At 45.7% G+C, this 21,623-nt stretch overlaps 1 protein-coding gene across 1 annotated transcript in view; it reads right to left on the bottom strand.

The window, feature by feature from the left end:
- Positions 1 to 21,623, bottom strand: part of SLC5A10 (solute carrier family 5 member 10) — a 200,415-nt gene that overhangs the window by 144,278 nt on the left and 34,514 nt on the right. Inside the window, exons 3-5 of the mRNA XM_088464806.1 lie at positions 18,707 to 18,811; positions 18,068 to 18,127; positions 13,598 to 13,702 (exon numbers count right to left, since the gene is read on the bottom strand). Of these exons, the coding sequence (XP_088320932.1) occupies positions 13,598 to 13,702; positions 18,068 to 18,127; positions 18,707 to 18,811 (270 nt within the window). The remainder of the gene's footprint in view (positions 1 to 13,597; positions 13,703 to 18,067; positions 18,128 to 18,706; positions 18,812 to 21,623) is intronic.

The raw sequence follows: 21,623 nt of genomic DNA, 5'->3' as shown, positions 1-21,623 counted from the left end.
TCGACAAAATATATACCCACCTTCCCCGGGTTGGGTGTGAACTGTAAAGAAGAGAGAGATGCCCAGGTGAGGGGCTGCAATACCTTTCTGAGGAGAATGAACTGACTTGCTTATCGCTGTATCTGTGCAGTCAAATTCACCAGAAATTCTTAGAAACATTGAGTGGGTGGGGGGGATGTACTAAGCTCTGGAAAGTGATAAACTACCAGCCACTCAGCTCCTAACTGTCATGTTACAGGCTGTGTTTGAAAAAAAAGCAGGAGCTGATTGGTTGGTAGTTTATCACTCTCCACTTTATCACTTTCCAGAACTTAGTATGTCTGCCCTATCCTGCAAATCAATGTTATGTGTGACCATAGCACTGCGTGATGTCACACATGGGTGGGGTTTAAGCACAAGGGGAGCGTCCTCCTGCTTAGCATAAAGTATGCAAATTGTACTGCAAAAAAGGTGTTAGACTATGTCTGCATGCAGATTTGGTACTTGCACCTCCTACACTTTGAAAGATAGTGCCGGGGAGGGAAGGGGCGGTCAGTGCAAATGAACAGTAAGGGTGTGTCCGCGCAGGCAGACCCGCATCACTTCAGGATCCCTGAGGGCTGGTGTGATTACATGTGGATGATGAGGATGGTGACAGCACTGCCTAGCCTCCTCTGATTGGCTGGTTGTGAATTCACCACTGAAGCGGATAGGTGCTTTCTTTATTTATTGTGCATTGTGAATCCCCGGTCCACAGGGAAGGGACGGGGCTAAAATCATGCAAATTGTGCGGCCTATTGACATAAAGAGCCCCAGCTCCTAAAGTAGTCATTTGCATATTATCTCTGGGCTTCTCCCGGAGAATTTAAAAGCAGGCAAGTATGCATTAACCTGGACAAGATGATGTGCACTTTACATGAGAGTCTGCTGCTGTGCCTTAAATACAATCCTTACACACAGCTTTAACCTATCCAGTCCGCCCCAAACCTTTCTCCCTGGTGACGATAAGTCTGGCTGCAATGTAAACTGTAATATTTTACTTTGAGAAACAAATCAAACTATGCAGTAATCTTATTAACTCAATTTGGGACATTTCAACAAGAAACTAATTTCCAGCACCATCCTGTGATCCCAAATCACCTGCTGTCTTGATATTGAGATAATTTCCTTTTTTATCTGGACATTGAAGATACAAAAGGATCAGAGGTGAAATGGTTAGCTTTCCTGCCTGGCAGCAATCTGCTCATGGGTTCGATTCCAACCAAGGCCCTATCTGTGTGGAGTTTGTATTTTCTTTCTGTTGCATGGGTTTCCAGTTCCACCCACAATCCAAAAACATACTGGTAAGTAAATTGACTTCTGACAAAAAATTAACCCTAGTGTGTACATGTGGTAGGTAATCTAGATTGTAAGCTCCGCTGGGGCAGGAACAGTGGCGGATCCAGGGGGGGGCGATCGCCCCCGTAACACACTACTGGCAGCCTCCTACATGCGGCGGGGACATGCTGCATCTAGTTTATTTTTTAAGGGGGTGTGGCCACACCTCCCGCTATTAGGCCACGCCCCTTCTTGTCCTGAGCCTGCTTTCCACGGCCCTGCTATCAGGAACAAGAAGTTGCTGGGGTATGTGTGGGAGTGGGGGCTGAGATAGATTTAGATGGCCCAACTGTCCATATATGAGTCAGATAGATAGATATTTACATGTGTGTGTGTGTATAACTAATATATATATACATACATATAATATACATACATACATACCTGTGTGTGTGTTTGTGTGTGTGTATATATATATATATATATATATATAATTATATATATATATATATATATTAGGGGTGTGCACCGGCCACTTTTCGTGTTTTGTGTTTTGGTTTTGGATCTGGATCTTTCTTCGTGTTTTGGATCTGGATTGGTTTTGCCAAAACCACCCTTGCGTGTTTTGGGTTCTGGGTTTTGTGTTTTGGATCTGTATTTTTTTGAAAAAAAGCATAAAAACAGCTAAAATCACAGAATTTGTAGGTTTTTCTGCTCCTATGCTATTATTAACCTCAATAACCTTAATTTCCACTCATTTCCAGTCTATTCTGAATACCTCACACCTCACAATAGTGTTTTTATGTCCAAAAGGTTGCACCGAGGTAGCTGGATGACTATGCTAAGCGACACAAGTGGGCGGCACAAACACGTGACCCATCTAGGCGTGAAACTGCAGTGGCAGACAGGATGGCATTGAAAAACTAGGCCCCAAACTGTACATAATGCAAAGAAAAAAAAGAGGTGCAAGATGGAATTGTCCTTGGGCCCTCCCACCCACCCTTATGTTGTATAAACAGGACATGCACACTTTAACAAACCAATCATTTCAGCGCCAGGGTCTGCCACACAACTGTGGCTGAAATGATTGGTTCGTTTGGGCCCCCACAAAACAAGCTGGCAATTTATCTGTCCCTGCACAAACTGGCTCTACGGAGGCAAGATGTCATCCTCATCCTCCTCATCCACCGATTCCTCACCCTCTTCAGTGTGTACATCCTCATCCTCACAGAGTATTAATTCGTCCCTGCTGGAACCACAGGTCCCTCTGTACGTTCTGGAGGCTGGTCTCCCTGGAAGAGTTGATAATTCATTTTATGAACATCATCTTCTCCACATTTTGTGGAAGCAACCTCCTACGCCTTTCGCTGACAAGGTTCCCGGCTGCACTAAACACTCTTTCGGAGTACACACTGGAGGGGGGGCAACTCAGGTAAAATAGAGCCAGTTTGTACAGGGACCTCCAAATTGCTTCTTTTTCCTGCCAGTACAGGTACGGACTGTCTGACATGCCTACTTGGATGCTGTCACCGATGTAATCCTTTAACAGACAGACGCACGCTTGTCGCTGCTGCTTTGAGGATTCAAGTGCGGCTACAGCCCACACAATTCACAAAGACAGAAAAAAAAAAGAATATTTTTATTGTTTGTGGAGCACACTTTGAGGGTTACACCACCCTTTAACAGACAGACGCACGCTTGTCGCTGCTGCTTTGAGGATGCAAGTGCGGCTACAGCCCACACAATTCACAAAGACAGAAAAAAGAAGAATATTTTAATTGTTTGTGTAGAACACTTTGAGGTGTCACCACCCTTTAACAGACAGACGCACGCTTGTCGCTGCTGCTTTAAGGATGCAGGTGCGGCTACAGCCCACACATTTCACAAAGACCAAAAAAAAAAGAACAATATTTTAATTGTTTGTGTAGAACACTTTGAGGTGTCACCACCGTTTAACAGACAGACGCACGCTTGTCGCTGCTGCTTTAAGGATGCAGGTGCGGCTACAGCCCACACAATTCACATAGACAGAAAAAAAAAGAACAATATTTTAATTGTTTGTGTAGCACACTTTGAGGGTGTCACCACCCTTTAACAGACAGACGCACGCTTGTCGCTGCTGCTTTGAGGATGCAAGTGTGGCTACATCGCACACAAGTCACAAACACATTAAAAAAATAGTTTTTTATTTTTTGGAACACTTTGAGAGTTACACCACCCTTTAACAGACAGACGCACGCTTGTTGCTGCTGCTTTAAGGATGCAGGTGCGGCTACAGCCCACACAATTCACAAAGACCGAAAAAAAACAACAATATTTTAATTGTTTGTGTAGAACACTTTGAGGGTGTCACCACCCTTTAACAGACAGACGCACGCTTGTCGCTGCTGCTTTAAGGATGCAGGTGCGGCTACACCCCACACAATTCACATAGACAGAAAAAAGAAGAATATTTTTATTGTTTGTGTAGCACACTTTGAGGGTGTCACCACCCTTTAACAGACAGACGCACGCTTGTCGCTGCTGCTTTAAGGATGCAGGTGCGGCTACATCGCACACAAGTCACAAACACATTAAAAAAATAGTTTTTTATTTTTTGGAGCACTTTGAGAGTTACACCACCCTTTAACAGACAGACGCACGCTTGTCGCTGCTGCTTTAAGGATGCAGGTGCGGCTACAGCCCACACATTTCACAAAGACCGAAAAAAAAAGAACAATATTTTAATTGTTTGTGTAGAACACTTTGAGGGTGTCACCACCCTTTAACAGACAGACGCACGCTTGTCGCTGCTGCTTTAAGGATGCAGGTGCGGCTACAGCCCACACATTTCACAAAGACCGAAAAAAAAAGAACAATATTTTAATTGTTTGTGTAGAACACTTTGAGGGTGTCACCACCCTTTAACAGACAGACGCACGCTTGTCGCTGCTGCTTTAAGGATGCAGGTGGAATCTAGACGGGATTTGGAACCGAGGACACACTACCTCCATCAATTGTCTAAATCCCACTGCACTAATGTCGGATACCGGACGCACGTCTAACACCAACATAGCAGTCAAGGCCTCAGTTATACGTTTTGCTTCAGGATGACTGCTGTCGTACTTCATCCTCATCGCTAGGGACTGTTGGAGGGTCAATTGTTTAGTAAAAGTAGTGATGTTCCTACTTCCTCTCTGGGATGATGAACAACTCCCAGCAGCAGCAACAGCACTAGGAGGAAGTGGTTCTTGATCTTTCCCTATTTTATTTTTATCGGAGAAAGTTTGGTCCTCCATTTATGTTATATTGATATATATACGTGCGGCTAAAGCGCACACAAACACAGAAAATATTATTTTATTTTTGCTGGAGAGTAGTGCACTTTGTGGGTTACACCACCCTTTAAGAAATGAGCCAGCTGGCTCTTTACTTATGGGACACAGGCGCACGCTTGGCGCTGCTCCTTTGTTGATGCACGTGCAGCCACAGTGCACACAATTCACAAACACAGAAAATAATTTTTTTTTTGGTTTGGACTGGAGTGTACTTTCGGGGGTTACAGCACCCTTAACGGTCAAGCCAGCCGGCCCTTTACTTATGACACAGGCGCACGCTTGGCACTACTTTGTTGATGCACGTGCGGCTACTGCGCACACAATTCACAAACACAGAAAATAATTTTTTTTTTGGTTTGGACTGGAGTGTACTTTCGGGGGTTACAGCACCCTTAACGGTCAAGCCAGCCGGCCCTTTACTTATGACACAGGCGCACGCTTGGCACTACTTTGTTGATGCACGTGCGGCTACTGCGCACACAATTCACAAACACAGAAAATAATTTTTTTTTTGGTTTGGACTGGAGTGTACTTTCGGGGGTTACAGCACCCTTAACGGTCAAGCCAGCCGGCCCTTTACTTATGACACAGGCGCACGCTTGGCACTACTTTGTTGATGCACGTGCGGCTACTGCGCACACAATTCACAAACACAGAAAATAATTTTTTTTTTGGTTTGGACTGGAGTGTACTTTCGGGGGTTACAGCACCCTTAACGGTCAAGCCAGCCGGCCCTTTACTTATGACACAGGCGCACGCTTGGCACTACTTTGTTGATGCACGTGCGGCTACTGCGCACACAATTCACAAACACAGAAAATAATTTTTTTTTTGGTTTGGACTGGAGTGTACTTTCGGGGGTTACAGCACCCTTAACGGTCAAGCCAGCCGGCCCTTTACTTATGACACAGGCGCACGCTTGGCACTACTTTGTTGATGCACGTGCGGCTACTGCGCACACAATTCACAAACACAGAAAATAATTTTTTTTTTGGTTTGGACTGGAGTGTACTTTCGGGGGTTACAGCACCCTTAACGGTCAAGCCAGCCGGCCCTTTACTTATGACACAGGCGCACGCTTGGCACTACTTTGTTGATGCACGTGCGGCTACTGCGCACACAATTCACAAACACAGAAAATAATTTTTTTTTTGGTTTGGACTGGAGTGTACTTTCGGGGGTTACAGCACCCTTAACGGTCAAGCCAGCCGGCCCTTTACTTATGACACAGGCGCACGCTTGGCACTACTTTGTTGATGCACGTGCGGCTACTGCGCACACAATTCACAAACACAGAAAATATATTATTTTTTTAGCACTTGGGGGGAGCACCCCTGATGGACAGAGCACCCCCTGGACAACACTGCAGCACTCCTTTAGGACTGGGACACTGCACAGGACTTTGGAGTGGACACAGCCCCTATGGAGAACTGACTGCACAACACAGTCCAGCCAGCCCCTATGGACTTTGAAGTAGTGGACACAGCCCCTATTAACAACAGCAGCACAGCACAACACAGCCAGCCCCTATGGACTTTGAAGTAGTGGACAACAGCAGCACTACACTACACAGCCCTAACTCCCACCCTCCCTCTTCACTGTCCACAGCCGAGTGAGAAAATGGCGCCGACGTGGGTACCTTATATAGGATCCAAAACCCGCGAGACTCGGAAGGCGGGATGATGACGTTTTGCCTCGATTTCAGATCCGAGTCAGGCGGGAAAAGTCGAGCCTGATTCGGATCGGACTCGGATCGGGGGGGCTCGGGGGGGTTCGGATTTCAGAAATCCGAACCCGCTCACCCCTAATATATATATATATATATATATATATATTATATATACACACACACACCGCCCCCCCCTAAAGCAAGAGTCTAGATCCGCCCCTGGGCAGGATTTGATATGATCGACTAAATATTCTGTGTAAAGTGCTGCACAATATGTGTGAGCTATATAAATACCTTAATAAATAAAAATAATAGTCCCCTGCTGTGACAGGTGCATGCATTTATCACTCCATTACGTCCCCTCCAGCAAAGACTTCATTCACAAGTCTGTCTCACAATTACATGCGGACTCTCTTGAACATAATATTACCTAAAATGCACATGATACAATACATTTATACAGTTCTACAACTGACAGAGCAAATCTCCCCTCTGTGCTGCAGCACCAGACATTTACTATTACAGCGCCTCATTACATATAACATCTTAAATTACATTAGCACTGCCCAACATTTGAATGACTTTTTAATACATTATTTAGCTGGCTCACTTCTTCAGTGCTGAAGTCCCTGGTCTGTGAGGCAACACTTGTAAAATACATACATTTTATATATAGATTTTACACACATCAGACTCAGAGCGCCAACATTTACACCAAATGGTGCCACAGCACGGAGGGTTAATAATCTATATACTAAGCCTTGAAGAGAGATGGACAGAGATAAAGTACCAACCAATCAGCTCCTATCACTTTACAGGCTGTGTTTGAAAAATGACAGGAGCTGATCTGCATCCACTTTATCTCTCTCCAAAGCTTAGTACATAGACACCCCTTAGTCCTTTTAGTGTTGTGGCGGCCATTTTGGAAACAGGGACAAGGTTCTCGCCCACAATTATATTGCTAACAGAGGACTAATTGAAATGAAATAAAATACGTTCTAACACATTTCAATAGACATGACATTATGGGACTGTAATCAGTGCAGGAACTACGGTCGGAGCAGATCAGAGGTCTGCATTGTGGACATGTGTTTTGGGGGGGGAGAGCCCACTCTATTTGTCTGGCCATGTCCAGGGGCCATATGCGTTATAAAGCCCCATAATTTTAGTCTTTATTATTTTGTATACAAAGTAGGCTGAGATCAATTACATGTCAGGAGCGTAACCTGACGGGAGTGCGCCGTATTGGAGGTAAACCACAAATGCCGCCTGTGGTAATACACAATCTATAATACCCAAGTAAACTGGATAACGCGCAGAGAAACACGAGACAATGTCAGGCATAGTGACATGTGACAGGTGTGTCCAGGCCGCTGGCCTGAAATAAAAGCCTAGTAAATGCCTGAGCAGGGCGTGAGAAGACACCCCCAAAAAAATGCACAAAGGCAGGACAACTTAGGAATAAGGTCTGAGGCTTTCTGTGAGGACAAGATGTAAACAGTGACAGGTTCCTTTGTGCGACAGACAGTCATTATCAGGTCATCAGACATTTCACCTTGTGTACTGCGTAACAGAGACAAACACGCCTGGCCAGGTGCACACAGGGCATTTAGGGGACAATTCAATATCTGGGGACATTATATAACTTGGCTTTCACCCTGACTTCACCTCAACCTTATGTCTTACGCCAAGTTTAGGTAACCTGCAATATTGTGGAACTACATGCTCCAGCATGTCCATCCTGCCAAAGTGTGATGGGACTGTCTGACCTGTTTATTATAGTTTAATGGAGCTTGGAAGATACACTTTAGTCTAATATCTGTGTAATCTGATTGGACAGCATATACACAATTTTGCAGAACTAAGGCCCAACCTGGCCCCTTTAGGTTAGAAGCTACAGACACCCCGGGCATCAATAAAAGACCAGGCTCAGGCCCTGATTCAGAGCCAGACGCTCTGACAGAGCGCTCGCTCTGAATCAGGGCCGTCCTTCATTTTTAGAGCGGCCTCCTGGATGCTCGTATAGCTGTGGGTGACCACACACAGCTATAGCGAGCGGCCAGGAAGATGGTCGCGATGGTCAAGACCATCACGACCATCGGGCTTGCGACGAGACCCTTGTGGTAGGGTCTCGTTGCCACAAGCCCTGGGGTGCTTTCGGCTCTATCAGAGCCGAGAGCATGCCCACTGACATCACTTGTGATGTTAGTGGGGCCGGCCCCAGACAGTAAGCGTTCCCATGGGAACGCCTCCGTCTGGGCAGCCATGCCCCCGGCACGCCCACCAAAGGGGGTGTGCTGTCACTCAACATCGATAGCACGCCCCCTTTGTAGCGAGACCCGGAGCGACGGCTTGCCCGTCGCTATCCGGGTCTTCCGCATGCGCATGACGGAGCCGCCTCCGTCGTGCGCATGCGCACTGGGCCAACACTGAATTAGGCTCTCAGTTTTAAGCGTTAACATTAATGATGTTTCTACAGTAAATCATCTAACACAGGGGCTACTATTCAATAAAATGAACGCAAAGGTCTAAGCCTCCGAACTGGGTCTGGCATAGCCTGTCCCTGTAATTTCTTACATACGTCTTTGAGAAATAGGTTTTTAATAGGCAAAACTAGTACTTTAATATTGTAAAGTATATGTATATACTGGCGGGGAGGATGTTCAGTTTATCTGTTATTCAGTGAAATTATGCTGGGTACACACTGACAGATCAATTGATCGGCCAATGTATCTGCTGCCCGTCGGCCAGTGTGTACCCGCGATATGTCGGTGAACGTCGATGTTCACCGACATATCGCATTGGCTGTGCTGCACAGCCGATGGACAGATATGTCTGCAGACCGCCCGTACACATACAGCGGCAGCCGCGAGGAAGGGGGCGGGACACACCATGGACACGCCCATCGGGACCCAAGGGCACAAGCAGATGATGGCTGTTCACTGTGTATGAACGACCATCATGATATATCTGTCAGGTGTGTACCCACCATTATTCCCTAGTGCCTGTTCACGCCAGTTTAATTTGTATTTAGAAGAAACACCATTAGCATATTATGAGTGTTTACAAGTGATAGTGGACAGAGGGACTGATTAAGATTTGGGAATAGAGTAAAGCTGGGTACACACTGCCACTCCCCTCCACCATTTTATGCCAGCCGACAGGGAGACAGAAGCATACCTCCCAACTGTCCTGATTTCAGTGGGACAATCCCGTTTTAGAGGTACTGTCCCACCAGCGGACCGCTGTGTCCCGCAGGCCGGGGGAAGTTGGGGAGAACCCGCTAACATCGCTGCTCTGTATACCTGAGCAGCGGTGAATGGATGACGTGCGCCTGGCTCTTGAAGAGGCTGGGGGCCTTTGCGGCAGATCCTGGAGAGCTGGGCAAGCCCCCAGCATGATGAAAATGGGTCGTGGCTGACGCGCATCGCATTTCCCACAAGGCCACGTCCCTATTTCTGGCGGACGTCTGCTGCGTGCGCAACTGTCCCTCCTGTCCGGACTTAGATGTTGGGAGGTATGCAGAAGATGCATCGTGAGGTTAATTGCTGCCAAATTATATATCGTTAACGATTTGCAGTCAACGACCCATCTATATCATTTGGTCGTTTGTTTGTACAATCGTTCCGTGAGTAGGCACAATATTGTTTGTTCAGGAGTTCAAGAGAAATCGCAAACGAGATTGGATAGTTGGCAAATCGTACCGTGTGTAGGCCCCTGTATTCTATTCCCAAATCCGTATCAGGCCCAGAAGCCAGATTCTGGCAGTACTACAAAATGACAAAGTACTAATGCAGCGCCCCTCTGTGGTAGTACAAGGCATTGCATAGCTGCTGGATGAAAATTATCTAAGGTTTTGTGAAACCTCACTGTGCCTCACCAGTCACCCAGGAGGGCTGACAATTGCCCCCTGGGCCATTCTAGTTATGTCCAGGAGAATGGTGTGCAGGCATTCCCTTAGTCCTGCAATGGCGGCACTGAGTAGTGAAAATTCTAACTCATTCTACTACTTTCCCTACCGCAGGTACATAAAGTACTGAGATGTGACCTAACCTACTTGTATGGTTTTTTTGTACCCAGAGGAGACCTACACAATCCAAGACACCGGTGCCCAAGTGAGTCTGCGCCACACACTTACTTTTTTGTTTGGTGTAATCCATAAAGGAATCATTCATTGATGTGAAAGAGTCCTGATCTTTTAAATGAATTAAACATGACAGGATCCCGTTCATGTGACAATAGAAATATGAGAAAATTCTCAGAAATGCCCCTGACTTTTCCCCTCCGATGCGCCCTGACGTGCCCAAACATGGGACATGATGGAGAAATAGTGGAAAGTCTTTTGACCTATATTTCCCCAAGAGCACTGAGGTAAGTGTGCTGGGAGCAGTTCCAGCAATGTACAGAGAACAGGGCGTGCAGCTGTGTGTAATCATTTTCTCTTTCATGTAGCAGATTCATTGAATTCACCCCCTAGACAGATGTTACCCAATGCCAAGTGCACCCAGATCATCTGCTGGTTCTAATGACACCACTGAGCCTCCCTCTGCAAGATGAGGACTGAAAAGTAAGCAATTAGGGGCAAAACTACTAAACCTTCTAAAAAGGGCCAGTGGAGGTTTTGTCTATAGCAACCAATCAGATTATAGCTATCATTTCTCCACTACAGCCTATATAATGATCAGGTCTGCCAAGAGCCAAGGCGGGCCCCGGTAATAGGGGGCATGGCCTAATCTCGGGAGGCGTGGCCACGCCCCCTTGCTGAAAAAAAAAGAAATAAAAAAGATTTGCAGCGCCGCTAGGCGTCGCTGCGCACCGGGGAGGGGGGCGCTCTGAGCCCCCTCAGCCCGGCGCAAAGCCAGGGGGGGCGCGATCAGTGTGATCGCTCCCCCGCACAGGCATAGGAGACTGCTGTGGCTGCTGCTCCAGCAGCCACGAGCAGTCTCCAACTGCAGCTCTGCACACGCTGTGTGTTGGGCTGCTGTGAGGGAGGGGGGGGCGGCGTCGGACCCGGGCCCCCGCCGGGCCCTCAGGAAGCCCGGGCCCGGGTAATCTGTACCCGCTCCCCGTCTCCGTCTCGGCGCCCCTGATAATGATAGCAAGAATCTGATTGGTTGCTAAGAGCAAGGTTTTGGTCAATCTCTCCTTAAAGCGGTTGCAGGATGCATTACCATTGGTTGACAGGGCGGAGGAACATAGCAACGGAAGCGCCAGTAGCCAACATTATTATTATTATTATCATTTATTTATATGGCGCCACAAGTGTTCCGCAGCGCCTTACATAGTACATAGACAAATAAGTAACCAGGGACTTACAATACAAAGCAGGACATGGACATGTATAATAAACATTGCTATATTAGCGACCTTTACGCCCATATAAGCAGCCGAGTGTTGGTTGCCCTAGTGGGGAGTAAGAGATCAATTAAATTACAGTAGGGAGAAGCACAAGAGAGTAGAGGGCCCTGCTCGAAAGAGCTTACATTCTTTAAGGGAGGGGCAGACGAACAGGAGTGACACAGATTGGGTAGGCGGAGAGGGTACAGTATACTGATCAGTGATTAAAGCCGATCCACCAACCACAGTAGCTGCTAATAATATGAGGTCAGTGTTAGTGACTGTACAATAGAAAGAAACATTGGGAGAACATCTGAGAAGTACTTGTGGAACCAGAAGTTGTTGAACTACAAGTCCCAGATGGAGGTGCACAGATCGGATACCCCATGTTGGGGTGGGAGGGTACCCTGGATGGGCAGACTGCAGGGAGAGGGAAGGTGCTGCGGACATTACACTTACCTACACATGATAAATTTACACTTCACTGCTCCAGTACGCCGCTGTGAAGTGTAAATTTAAGAGAACAGCTGCCTGTAATGATGCGGGACAGCCAGTGACATCACTGATCCTACACCGGCTCATCTACCACCAGTGATAGTCAGTCACAGCACCAGCACTGACCTCTTCCTAATGCAGAGTCAGCGCGGCGCAGAGGCGGTTTCCTACACGGCCAGCGCTATGCCAGCTCAGCTGCTTGTAAACCTATAGGTCCTGGCCTGGCTAAGCCTCTGGCCAGGCTGCTAACCACTGTGCACCCAAGGCACAAAGTGGTTTCCTCATATTATAATATGCTTCATAATATTTGGTTGTTTATGGTCAAACTACTTCTGGTATAAGTGCCAGGAGAGACCAGTTACCCTAATTGACAATGGAGCACCTGTTGCGCCCCTTTTATAACTCTTCTCAAGTAATTCCTGCACTCACGTTGCTGGATGTTTTACAATATTGTTCACAAAGACGACCCGTCTCCACAGACTGCAGGGCTGTATAAGGGCCACGTGTGCCCGGGGCTGAAAATGATCAGCGGCCTATTGTGAGAAGTGGAGGTGTGACCAGTACAGTGTGGGTGTGGCCAGTGCCATGTGGGCGTGTACTCCCCCTACGCCATCAGCCCCAATTTATCCCTAAATCTGTAAAGGTACAGTAAATAGAAATACAATTACAATACTCATGATTTATGGCTGATCATGCCCCATGATGATGGGCCTACTTTTATGTGGAGGCCTGAGGCTGTAGCCTTATCCACCCATTGTTAATCTGACCCTGCCACAGAGGCAATACCAAATAGGGTTATCTGCTGATCCTAAAAGTGCAAAGCCCAAAATAAAAAAAATTGGAAAAAGGTCTGGAAGTTCACCACATAATACCGTATTAACTTTTTCCCTCTTACACCCGAATGAGCCATTCTGGGGATCCTTCCTAGTGGCCTCAACATGTCAGGGAAGTTGGTAGAAACTTTTCCATTTTTTAAAAAAAAACACCAATGATCAATTAAAATCAGCAAATGGCAAAACACCATCAACTACCAAAACAATATGCACAATGATAAAAATAAAAATTAGTGATCACCCCTTTAAGTTTATTACCCCTATGACTGGGCAGCAGGATGGGTACTTACATATCCCTCTGACTGGGCAGCATGATGGGTGCTTATGCACCCCTATGACTGGGCAGCAGGATGGGTACTTACTCTTCCCTATGACTGGGCAGCAGGATGGGTACTTACTCTTCCCTATGACTGGGCAGCAGGACGGGTACTTACTCTTCCCTATGACTGGGCAGCAGGACGGGTACTTACTCTTCCCTATGAGTGGGCAGCAGGACGGGTACTTACTCTTCCCTATGAGTGGGCAGCAGGACGGGTACTTACTCTTCCCTATGAGTGGGCAGCAGGACGGGTACTTACTCTTCCCTATGAGTGGGCAGCAGGACGGGTACTTACTCTTCCCTATGACTGGGCAGCAGGATGGGTACTTACGGAAATCTTGGTGAAGACAGATAGCAGTAGGGAGAGCGCTGACAGGTACATCTGAATCCTCTCTCCACCAAACCTTCTCTGCAGGTACTCCGGCATGGTGACAATCTAAAGGATGAGAGGACATGGTCACTGACAATCTATTCACACCGTGGCTACTGACCACACGCACTGCTGACCAGTCTTCTGTCTAGAACGCCAAACAAAATCGTGCAACTTTTCTTACAGGAACCAATGAAAAACAAATCTGGATAATACTACAAAAGACACATACTTTTGGACTGTGGGCAGCATAGACGATGTAATATTACTGCCACACAGCACTGAGGTTGTGGGTTTGGTTCCCACTACGACAGTTACTGTGTGGAGTTTGTATATTCTCCCTGTGCTTGCGTGGGTTTCCTCCGGATACTCCGGTTTCCACCCACACTCCAAAAACATACCTGTAGGTTAATTGGCTCCCAACAAAAATTAACCCTAGTGTGTATGTGTGTGATAAGGAATATAGATTGTAAGCTCCACTTCCCTGTAAAGCGCTGCGGAATTATTTATTATTTATTTATTAACAGTTTCTTATATAGCGCAGCATATTCCGTTGCGCTTTACAATTGTAAGCATTAATAGAACAAAACTGGATAACAACAGACAGATATATAGGTAGGAAGGCCCTGCTCGCAAGCTTACAATCTATAAGGAAATAGGCATTGATACACAAGGATAGGTGCTATATATATATATATATATATATATATATATATATATATTGATTGATTAGTTTGCCAAGAGAAGTGATCTAGATTGAGAATAGCAAAGGACCTTAGACAGAGCCTTGTGGTACTCCAACTGATAGAGGTAGTGAAGAGAAGCCAGAATCAGAAAAACAAACAGTAAAAGAGCAATCAGATAGGTAGGAAGAGAACCAAGACAGAGCCGTGTCCTTAAGACCTAGGGATTGTAGTGTTTGTATGAGAAGAGAGTGGTCAACAGTGTCAAAAGCAGCAGAGAGATCTAGAAGAATTAGGAGTGAGTAATGGCCTTTAGCCTTGGCAGTGACAAGATCATTTACTACCTTAGTCAGTGCTGTCTCTGTGGAGTGTTGGGAACGGAAGCCGGACTGAAGTGGGTCCAATAAGTTGTGTGAGTTAAGAAAGGGTGTGAGGCGGGTGTAGGCAAGTCTCTCAAGTAGCTTGGAGGGGCATGGGAGCTGGGAGATAGGACGGTAATTTGAGAGACTATTAGGGTCAGAATTTTGTTTTTCAGAATGGGAGTAATCATTGCGTGCTTGAACAGTGATGGAAAGTTGCCAGTAGAGAGAGAGAGATTACAGATTTTAGTTAGGGTTGGGATAAGCACAGGAGACAGAGCTTTACTGATTTGTGAGGGTATAGGATCTAGAGGAGAGGTAATAAAGTAGGAGGATGAGAAGAGTGTAGATACTTCATCTTCGTTTGTGAGATCAAATGAAGAGAATGTGTAAGAGGGTTCAGGTAGGGAATTGAGCAGGTCACTAGCTGAGGAAGAACCTACCATTTCATTTCGGATCTTATCAATCTTGTCCCTAAAATAGAAAGCAAGATCTTGTGCACAGACAGTAGCAGGTGGTTTGGGTGATGGAGGGGTAAGAAGCAGTTTAAATTAGGGATGTGCAGGCTCGGTTCTACTCGGTTCCGTTCGGTTCTTTTTACCGGATCTTATTGGGTTTCAGCTGTCACGAGTTTTGGATAGCCAATAAGATTCGGTAAAAAGAACCGAACGGAACCGAGTAGAACCGAGCCTGCACATCCCTAGTTTAAATATATTAAAAAGTCGTTTGGGGTTAGAGGCTTGAGCAGAGATAAGAGACTGGAAATATGTTTGTTTGGCAGTGTCCAGAGCAGCACGATAAGAGTTGTAGATAGTCTTATATGTGAGGAAGTCACTTGGAGTATGAGACTTTCGCCACTGATGTTCAACTTTACGCAAGAGTTTTTGTAGATGCCTTGTTAAGCTAGAATGCCACGGTTGACGTCTAACTCTACGTGGTGTGTGATGGGTAGCTGGAGCAACTTCATCGAGGGCTTTTTCTAGAATCTGGTTTAGGTGTGATGCCGCAGTCTCAGGAGAAGTGAATGTAGAAATTGGTGAAAGTTGTTGTTGTAGAGAGGTGGATAGTTGTTGAAGGTTAATGGCATTAATATTTCTACAGGTTTTAGGTTTAGGTTTGGTTGAATATGTGTGCGCTATATAAATAACTGTCAATAATTAAATCATTTATGATTTTGTTAGATTTACTGTCCAAGTACAAATCACCAGTTTATACTTTTGCAGCAAACTTATGGTGCAGACACACTGTCAGCTTTCTTATCAGATATGAATGATAACGATTGTAAAAATCGATCAATCGTTCATATCTTTGACATGTTGGGCATGCATTAATGAACGATGCGTGTTCCCGTATGTCAGATAACGATCTCTGACATCGACCGTGGTTGCGGTCAGATTTTGCCGATTTCATTCATTTAATACGGTCAGAAATCGTTCATCGTTGATGAAATTGTTCAAATCCTTGTAAAAATCATTCAGTTGTTCATCGTTATCGATGAACTGACAAATCTGACCGTGTGTACGCACCAGAGTTAATTTTAGTGCCTCATAAAAATGCTATATAAGACAGCTGCCTCATTATAGGCGTGGCAGTGATTCCAGTACATCAGTAATTGTAAAACATGTCAACAATTAAGTGTTATGTGCAATGATAAATGTCAATGTTTCTGCCTAATCTTCACAATAAACCTGTTGATATTTAGTATAGTAATGTTAATATTTTAATGGGGTGTCTACTAAGTAAATATACATAAGTTCAAACTGTTCCAGAAATTGCAGGCAGATCTATAAAAATCTATTTATTTTGTAATTTTGTATAGCCTGCTGTACCCCCAACCAGCCAGGAGGTGGCACTGCCACACCACTAATAGACAGCACTACCAGCCTAGTCTGGGGTAAATTCTCAGCGATGTGTAATTATATTACACCACTGTCATTACTGGAATGTACAAGAAGGTGATACATGATCTCAGGATACACAAATAATATGCAGACTCCCTGCATTTATACTATAGAGCCATGACATATGCGTGTGAACTACAACTAACTGCAATGAAGTTGTGAAACATATAGTTTACCACTATCCCTATTTTCCAAAGATAGTCCCAGGTTCTAAAATGTGTCCCACTCCCTGGCCTGCAAATTGTTGCAGAGAGAAATGGTCAATATCAGAAAAATCAGCCACCTGGACAATTAAATTCCTCTTTCTCTGCAAAAACAAAATATTTTTTTATACTTTATCATTTAATATTTAAAAACATTTTTTAATATTTAATGCAACTCAGTAAACACTGAATAATGGGAATTGTGGTGTCTGTTAAGAATTGGCTCATTAGCAACCAGTCCCTGGACAGCTGTCAAATATTAGCACCTATAAAAGCTATTATTATTATGAATTATTATTATTATTATTATTATTAATAATTACAGCGCTGCCACAGGCTGCACCATTGTACAGTAGAATAAATGTTACTTTGAGGCAAATAAATCCTACTTACCGACTCTCCCGGAAGGTGCTGAGACTCCCAATTTTTCAGGTAGTCCTCCAGAACCGCATGGAATAGTGGGTGGAGCTCCCACATCCCACTTGCTTGTGATATCACTGGGACTGTGTGCATGTAGGTAGGGGGTGGGGCTAAAATGATACGAATCGCACCGTTTAGCCCCACCTCCTCCCCACGGACCTAGGGCAGGGCCTAATGACTGGAATAGTCAGGCCCCGCCCCTGAGGTACACAGCTGCATCTCCTCCCCGGGCTCCTCCCAGAGAGGAGAAAAATAAAGTAGGTTTGAAATAAGTGTATGACAAAAAGGTACACTTGGGGGTGGGCAGCAACGGAGGGGCACAAACATATCTTTACATATTTTTAACAGCAACATGGCATATTTGTCTAATTTTGGAAAAGCATTTGAGGGAGAAAAGAGTGAAAGGAAAACCCAGGGCCGGTGCAAGATTTCTCGGCACCCTAGGCAAAACTACAGCCAACTGAGCCGCCCACCCCCGCCACCACCAATACCCACTTTCCAACCCATCAGGTGAAAGTGGGATAGCATCATCTCTGTTCTACAGCTGCCACTAGCACTTAGTACAACAAGAATGTCTCTCTCAGACACATCCTTAATATTGTGATGGCCAGACTCTGTGGCGCACCCCCCAGATCCTGGCGCCCCTAGGAAGCTGCCTAATGGTAGAGCCGGCTCTGGCAACACCTGTGTGCTGGTCACTAAAGAGTCACTTATTGCTCTGTCTGAGAGGCATGTCTGGAAACTTACTTATTATGTCCAACTTTAAATGAGCCCCAGAACCTACTCTCCCAGAATGGCACCTCTAGGGCTCGGCACAGTTCTTGCCACCTGAAGCATGCTGACCATATAACGCGACAGTACTTACCCCAGAGGAGATATACACTGGCACAAAGATCCACGCCAGAGCCAGCAAGATGTACGTGGCCTGTAAAATAATAAATAGCAGCTTTAAATGTGCATTATAGAAAAACTATTCTTATTGTGATAACACTAATACTTGTTTTGTGTCGCTCTGTCTGATGGATAAAACAAGTGGGATCTCAAGCTGAAGAGTACATCTGTAAGGAATATTCCAATTCTAGATGGGTGATGGCGACTTCTACCGCCATACAGATATATCAGAGATTGCAGGGGTCGTCCATAAATCTAGTCTGTGGTCAATGGTGGGCAGTTACAGCTTTTTCATACCACATGCCAGCCCTGATAGACACGTCCCAGGTCTGTCTAAAATGCACCCGGATGCGCCCACACCATGCCTATTGTGGCCTCCACAATCTAGCCGTACAACACGAATCCACAAATCAGTATTGTCTGCGGTTCTACGACATCCTACGCCCCTCTCTCCCACCTGGCACAGTGCGCTTGTAGCTGGGGATAGGGGCTGAAGCAGACATACTCAGCTGTATGGGAGCTCAGTCTAGGCGGGCAGGCCCACAATGCCCAATGTAAAACCAAATATTTCCAGCAGATTATTATCCCCTACTTATTCCCTCCAATTTCTTACATTCCATTCAAAGCCGGCCACAGCGATGCCACCTGCCGCTCCGGTGCCCGCCAGTCCAATAAACAGCCCAGAACCTTCGCTGCTGGCAAAGAGCGAGGCGCCAATCTAAGTGTGTAATAGAGAAGCAGAGAGGTGATTATTACCATGAGATGTAACACGGAAACTGGTGCTAAGGCATTAAACCTGTGCCACTTCCAATTCCCCTTTTGTACCAAAATAAATAAATCAATAACATATTGCTGTGAATGTGTATAACAGGCCGAGCGCTCTATATAATCGCTTCACCTTCCTCCCCTCCCATCGCCATTTTCACCATTCAGTTTAATAAAGCAAAATAGATCAGAGCAGAGATTGTAATATTGTTATATTGACTGATAAACCCATTTAAACCCACTGATGACTGGTCCATGAATAATTGCATTGGGTAAATAACATTTAATGTAATCAATGAATAATGTAATATTTATGCTGTGAAGCCTATACAGTCATACCGCTAGTATACAGATCCCTGATGGTACTGAGCTAATGCATGCCTTTCCATTCCAGAGTGAAGATGATTTGGCACGGCGGCACAGTGATTAGCATTGCTGCTTTGGGTTAATGTGTTAATGTGCATAGAGTTCATATACTCCTGTGTTGACATGTGTTTACACTGTGTGCTCAATGTTACTTACCAAGTCCAACAACCAGACCTAACAACTGTCCCAATTTTGGCGGGACAACCTTGTTTTCTGGGTACTGTCGAGTCCCACTGTCCCACCCGCGGGCCTCCAAATTCCAGCTGTACCACATGAATCAGGATTGTCTGGGGCAGGGAAGTAACAGGGCTTTTCTGCGCACTGGCCCGGCCACACCCCCTGAGAGCATGCTGTCATGATGTCATGCAGAGGGGGTGGGGCAAGCAGCCCCGGGAATTACAGCTCTGACCAGAGCATCCTCAGGATGCTTCGGGGGCTGTAAGAGTTGCAGGGTGCCTGCCTGGAGAGTCAGGAGGACGCTCCGGCAGCACTGAAGCAGCGATTCTGGCTGTAGGGTGTCATTCCGGGAACCCTGCTAGCCTGATGCGGGGGTTCGCGGGTGAGCGGAGGTCCCTGTGTGGCGGCACCACTCGCACATCTCTAGTTATGGCACTGGTCTGGGGTTCTACAACATCCTACAGTCCCTCTCTCCCACCTGGGGGGCAGGGTTGGGAGGCCTCCCGCTAGGGCATGGCATGCACGCTGCAGCCATACTCCCCAGTGTAGGGGGCAGTTAAGGAGCTTCATGATGCGATTTGAGCAGAATCATATGATCATGGACCCATCGCTGCTGTCCAATGCATAAGAAGGTTATAGCATTGTTCTGCAGAGGCTGGGCCCACGATGATGTCATTCATAGCACCACGTTGCCCATACCTACCACATGGACCTGGACCTCCCCCTTTGGGATCTTCCGGTTTGGAACATTTAAAGTTGTCAAGTATGGTTAATGTGTTTGCGCAGTTGGGAACATAGACTATAAGATCCAGTAGGGCAAGGAATGATGTAAATGATTAAATATTCTCTTTAAAGTTCTGCATAATATGTCGGCACTATGAAAAGAAAAGTTAATAAATAAAATATTTGTTTGATAACCTTATGCCACGTATCCATTTGCTGATTAAAATGAGCGATTGAATGATAACAATATCGTTCAATCGCTCATTAATCGTGCATGAATTGGGCGTGAAAATGTCGAAAACGACCAGCGATGCGCGCTTCCGCTGGTCATTTCCAACATCAATCATCGCCTGAACATGCCGGTCAATCTGCCGATAACAAGTGATTGACCAGGGATGAGTGAGGGAGCCTACACTGAACGACATATCATTCAGTGTAGGCACTACAGGGGATGGGGAACAACTGTACGATTACAATGCTGTAATAGTGTATACGCACCTTTAGTGCCATCTAAGGGCCAAAAGTAATAGGGTGTCTGTTTTGGTAAATTGTGAGTTTTGTGTTAAACTCACAAATTTTCACAACTCTCCAATGTAATAGGGTGTCAGTTCACTAAAACTCGTATTTTTAAGAGTTACTAAAAAACCCCATTCTCAAACTCGCATCCAGATGTTTTCCCATTGAAAACAATCAACTCGCCCAATGTAAAAGGATGTCAGTTTCACACTCGCAAAAAAAAGTTTACCAAAAGTCCCCAAACAACAGACCAGCTTCAGGATAGCGAGTATATCCTGAGCAGGTCATATTGAAACAGAAACATGCACAAATCCATTAAATACGTTCATGATTCTGTGTGTACGTATGCAAAACATTTTTTTCTTTTTTTTTTTAAATGACATGCAAACCCCTCCCCCCCCTAAAAAGAAAAAGCATAACCAGCCACAGGCTTTCTAAAGCCTGTGCTGGTTATAAAAATACAGGGGGAAAAAATGCGTAGGGGGTCCCCTGTATATTAAGAACCAGCACAGGGCTTTGATGAGCCGGCCCTAGTTGTGGAAAAGCAGGGGACAAAATGAGTATGGGTCCCCTATAGCTGTACTGTTACTAAAACGTCCTATTACATTTGGCCCTAAATGCCTGTTTACTGCACATGGAGTACTTTCATTTCACCACCAGAGGGCGCAGACTTTCACAGTCCCTCTGGCAGGTTATCTGTGCCAAGAAGCTGAATACGTTCAAAAGCCAAAAAGCTCAAACTAATCCATCTTACAAATCCCAGTGAATCCTTATAGATGTAATTCCCGGGACTTGTACATTAACCCATTCATAAATACAGCTTTCATAGCCTCGTGTATCACAGCCCAAGCTACCTGCTGTTCCTCCCCAATGTATATGCAGGGAATTAGGCCTGGGGTTCTGGGGAAGCCAGAAAGGCCAGTGGCCCTGGGCTGGGGAGTTGCTGGAGCATCAGAGCTCCAGCAACTGTCACTGTTTGAACA

This window comes from Taudactylus pleione, unplaced genomic scaffold (assembly GCF_031769625.1).
Source record: "Taudactylus pleione unplaced genomic scaffold, aTauple2 ptg000061l, whole genome shotgun sequence".
NCBI classification, from domain to species: domain Eukaryota; kingdom Metazoa; phylum Chordata; class Amphibia; order Anura; family Myobatrachidae; genus Taudactylus; species Taudactylus pleione.
The sequence above is the reverse complement of the archived record's forward strand: the minus strand, read 5'-3'. Positions and strand labels throughout refer to the sequence as shown.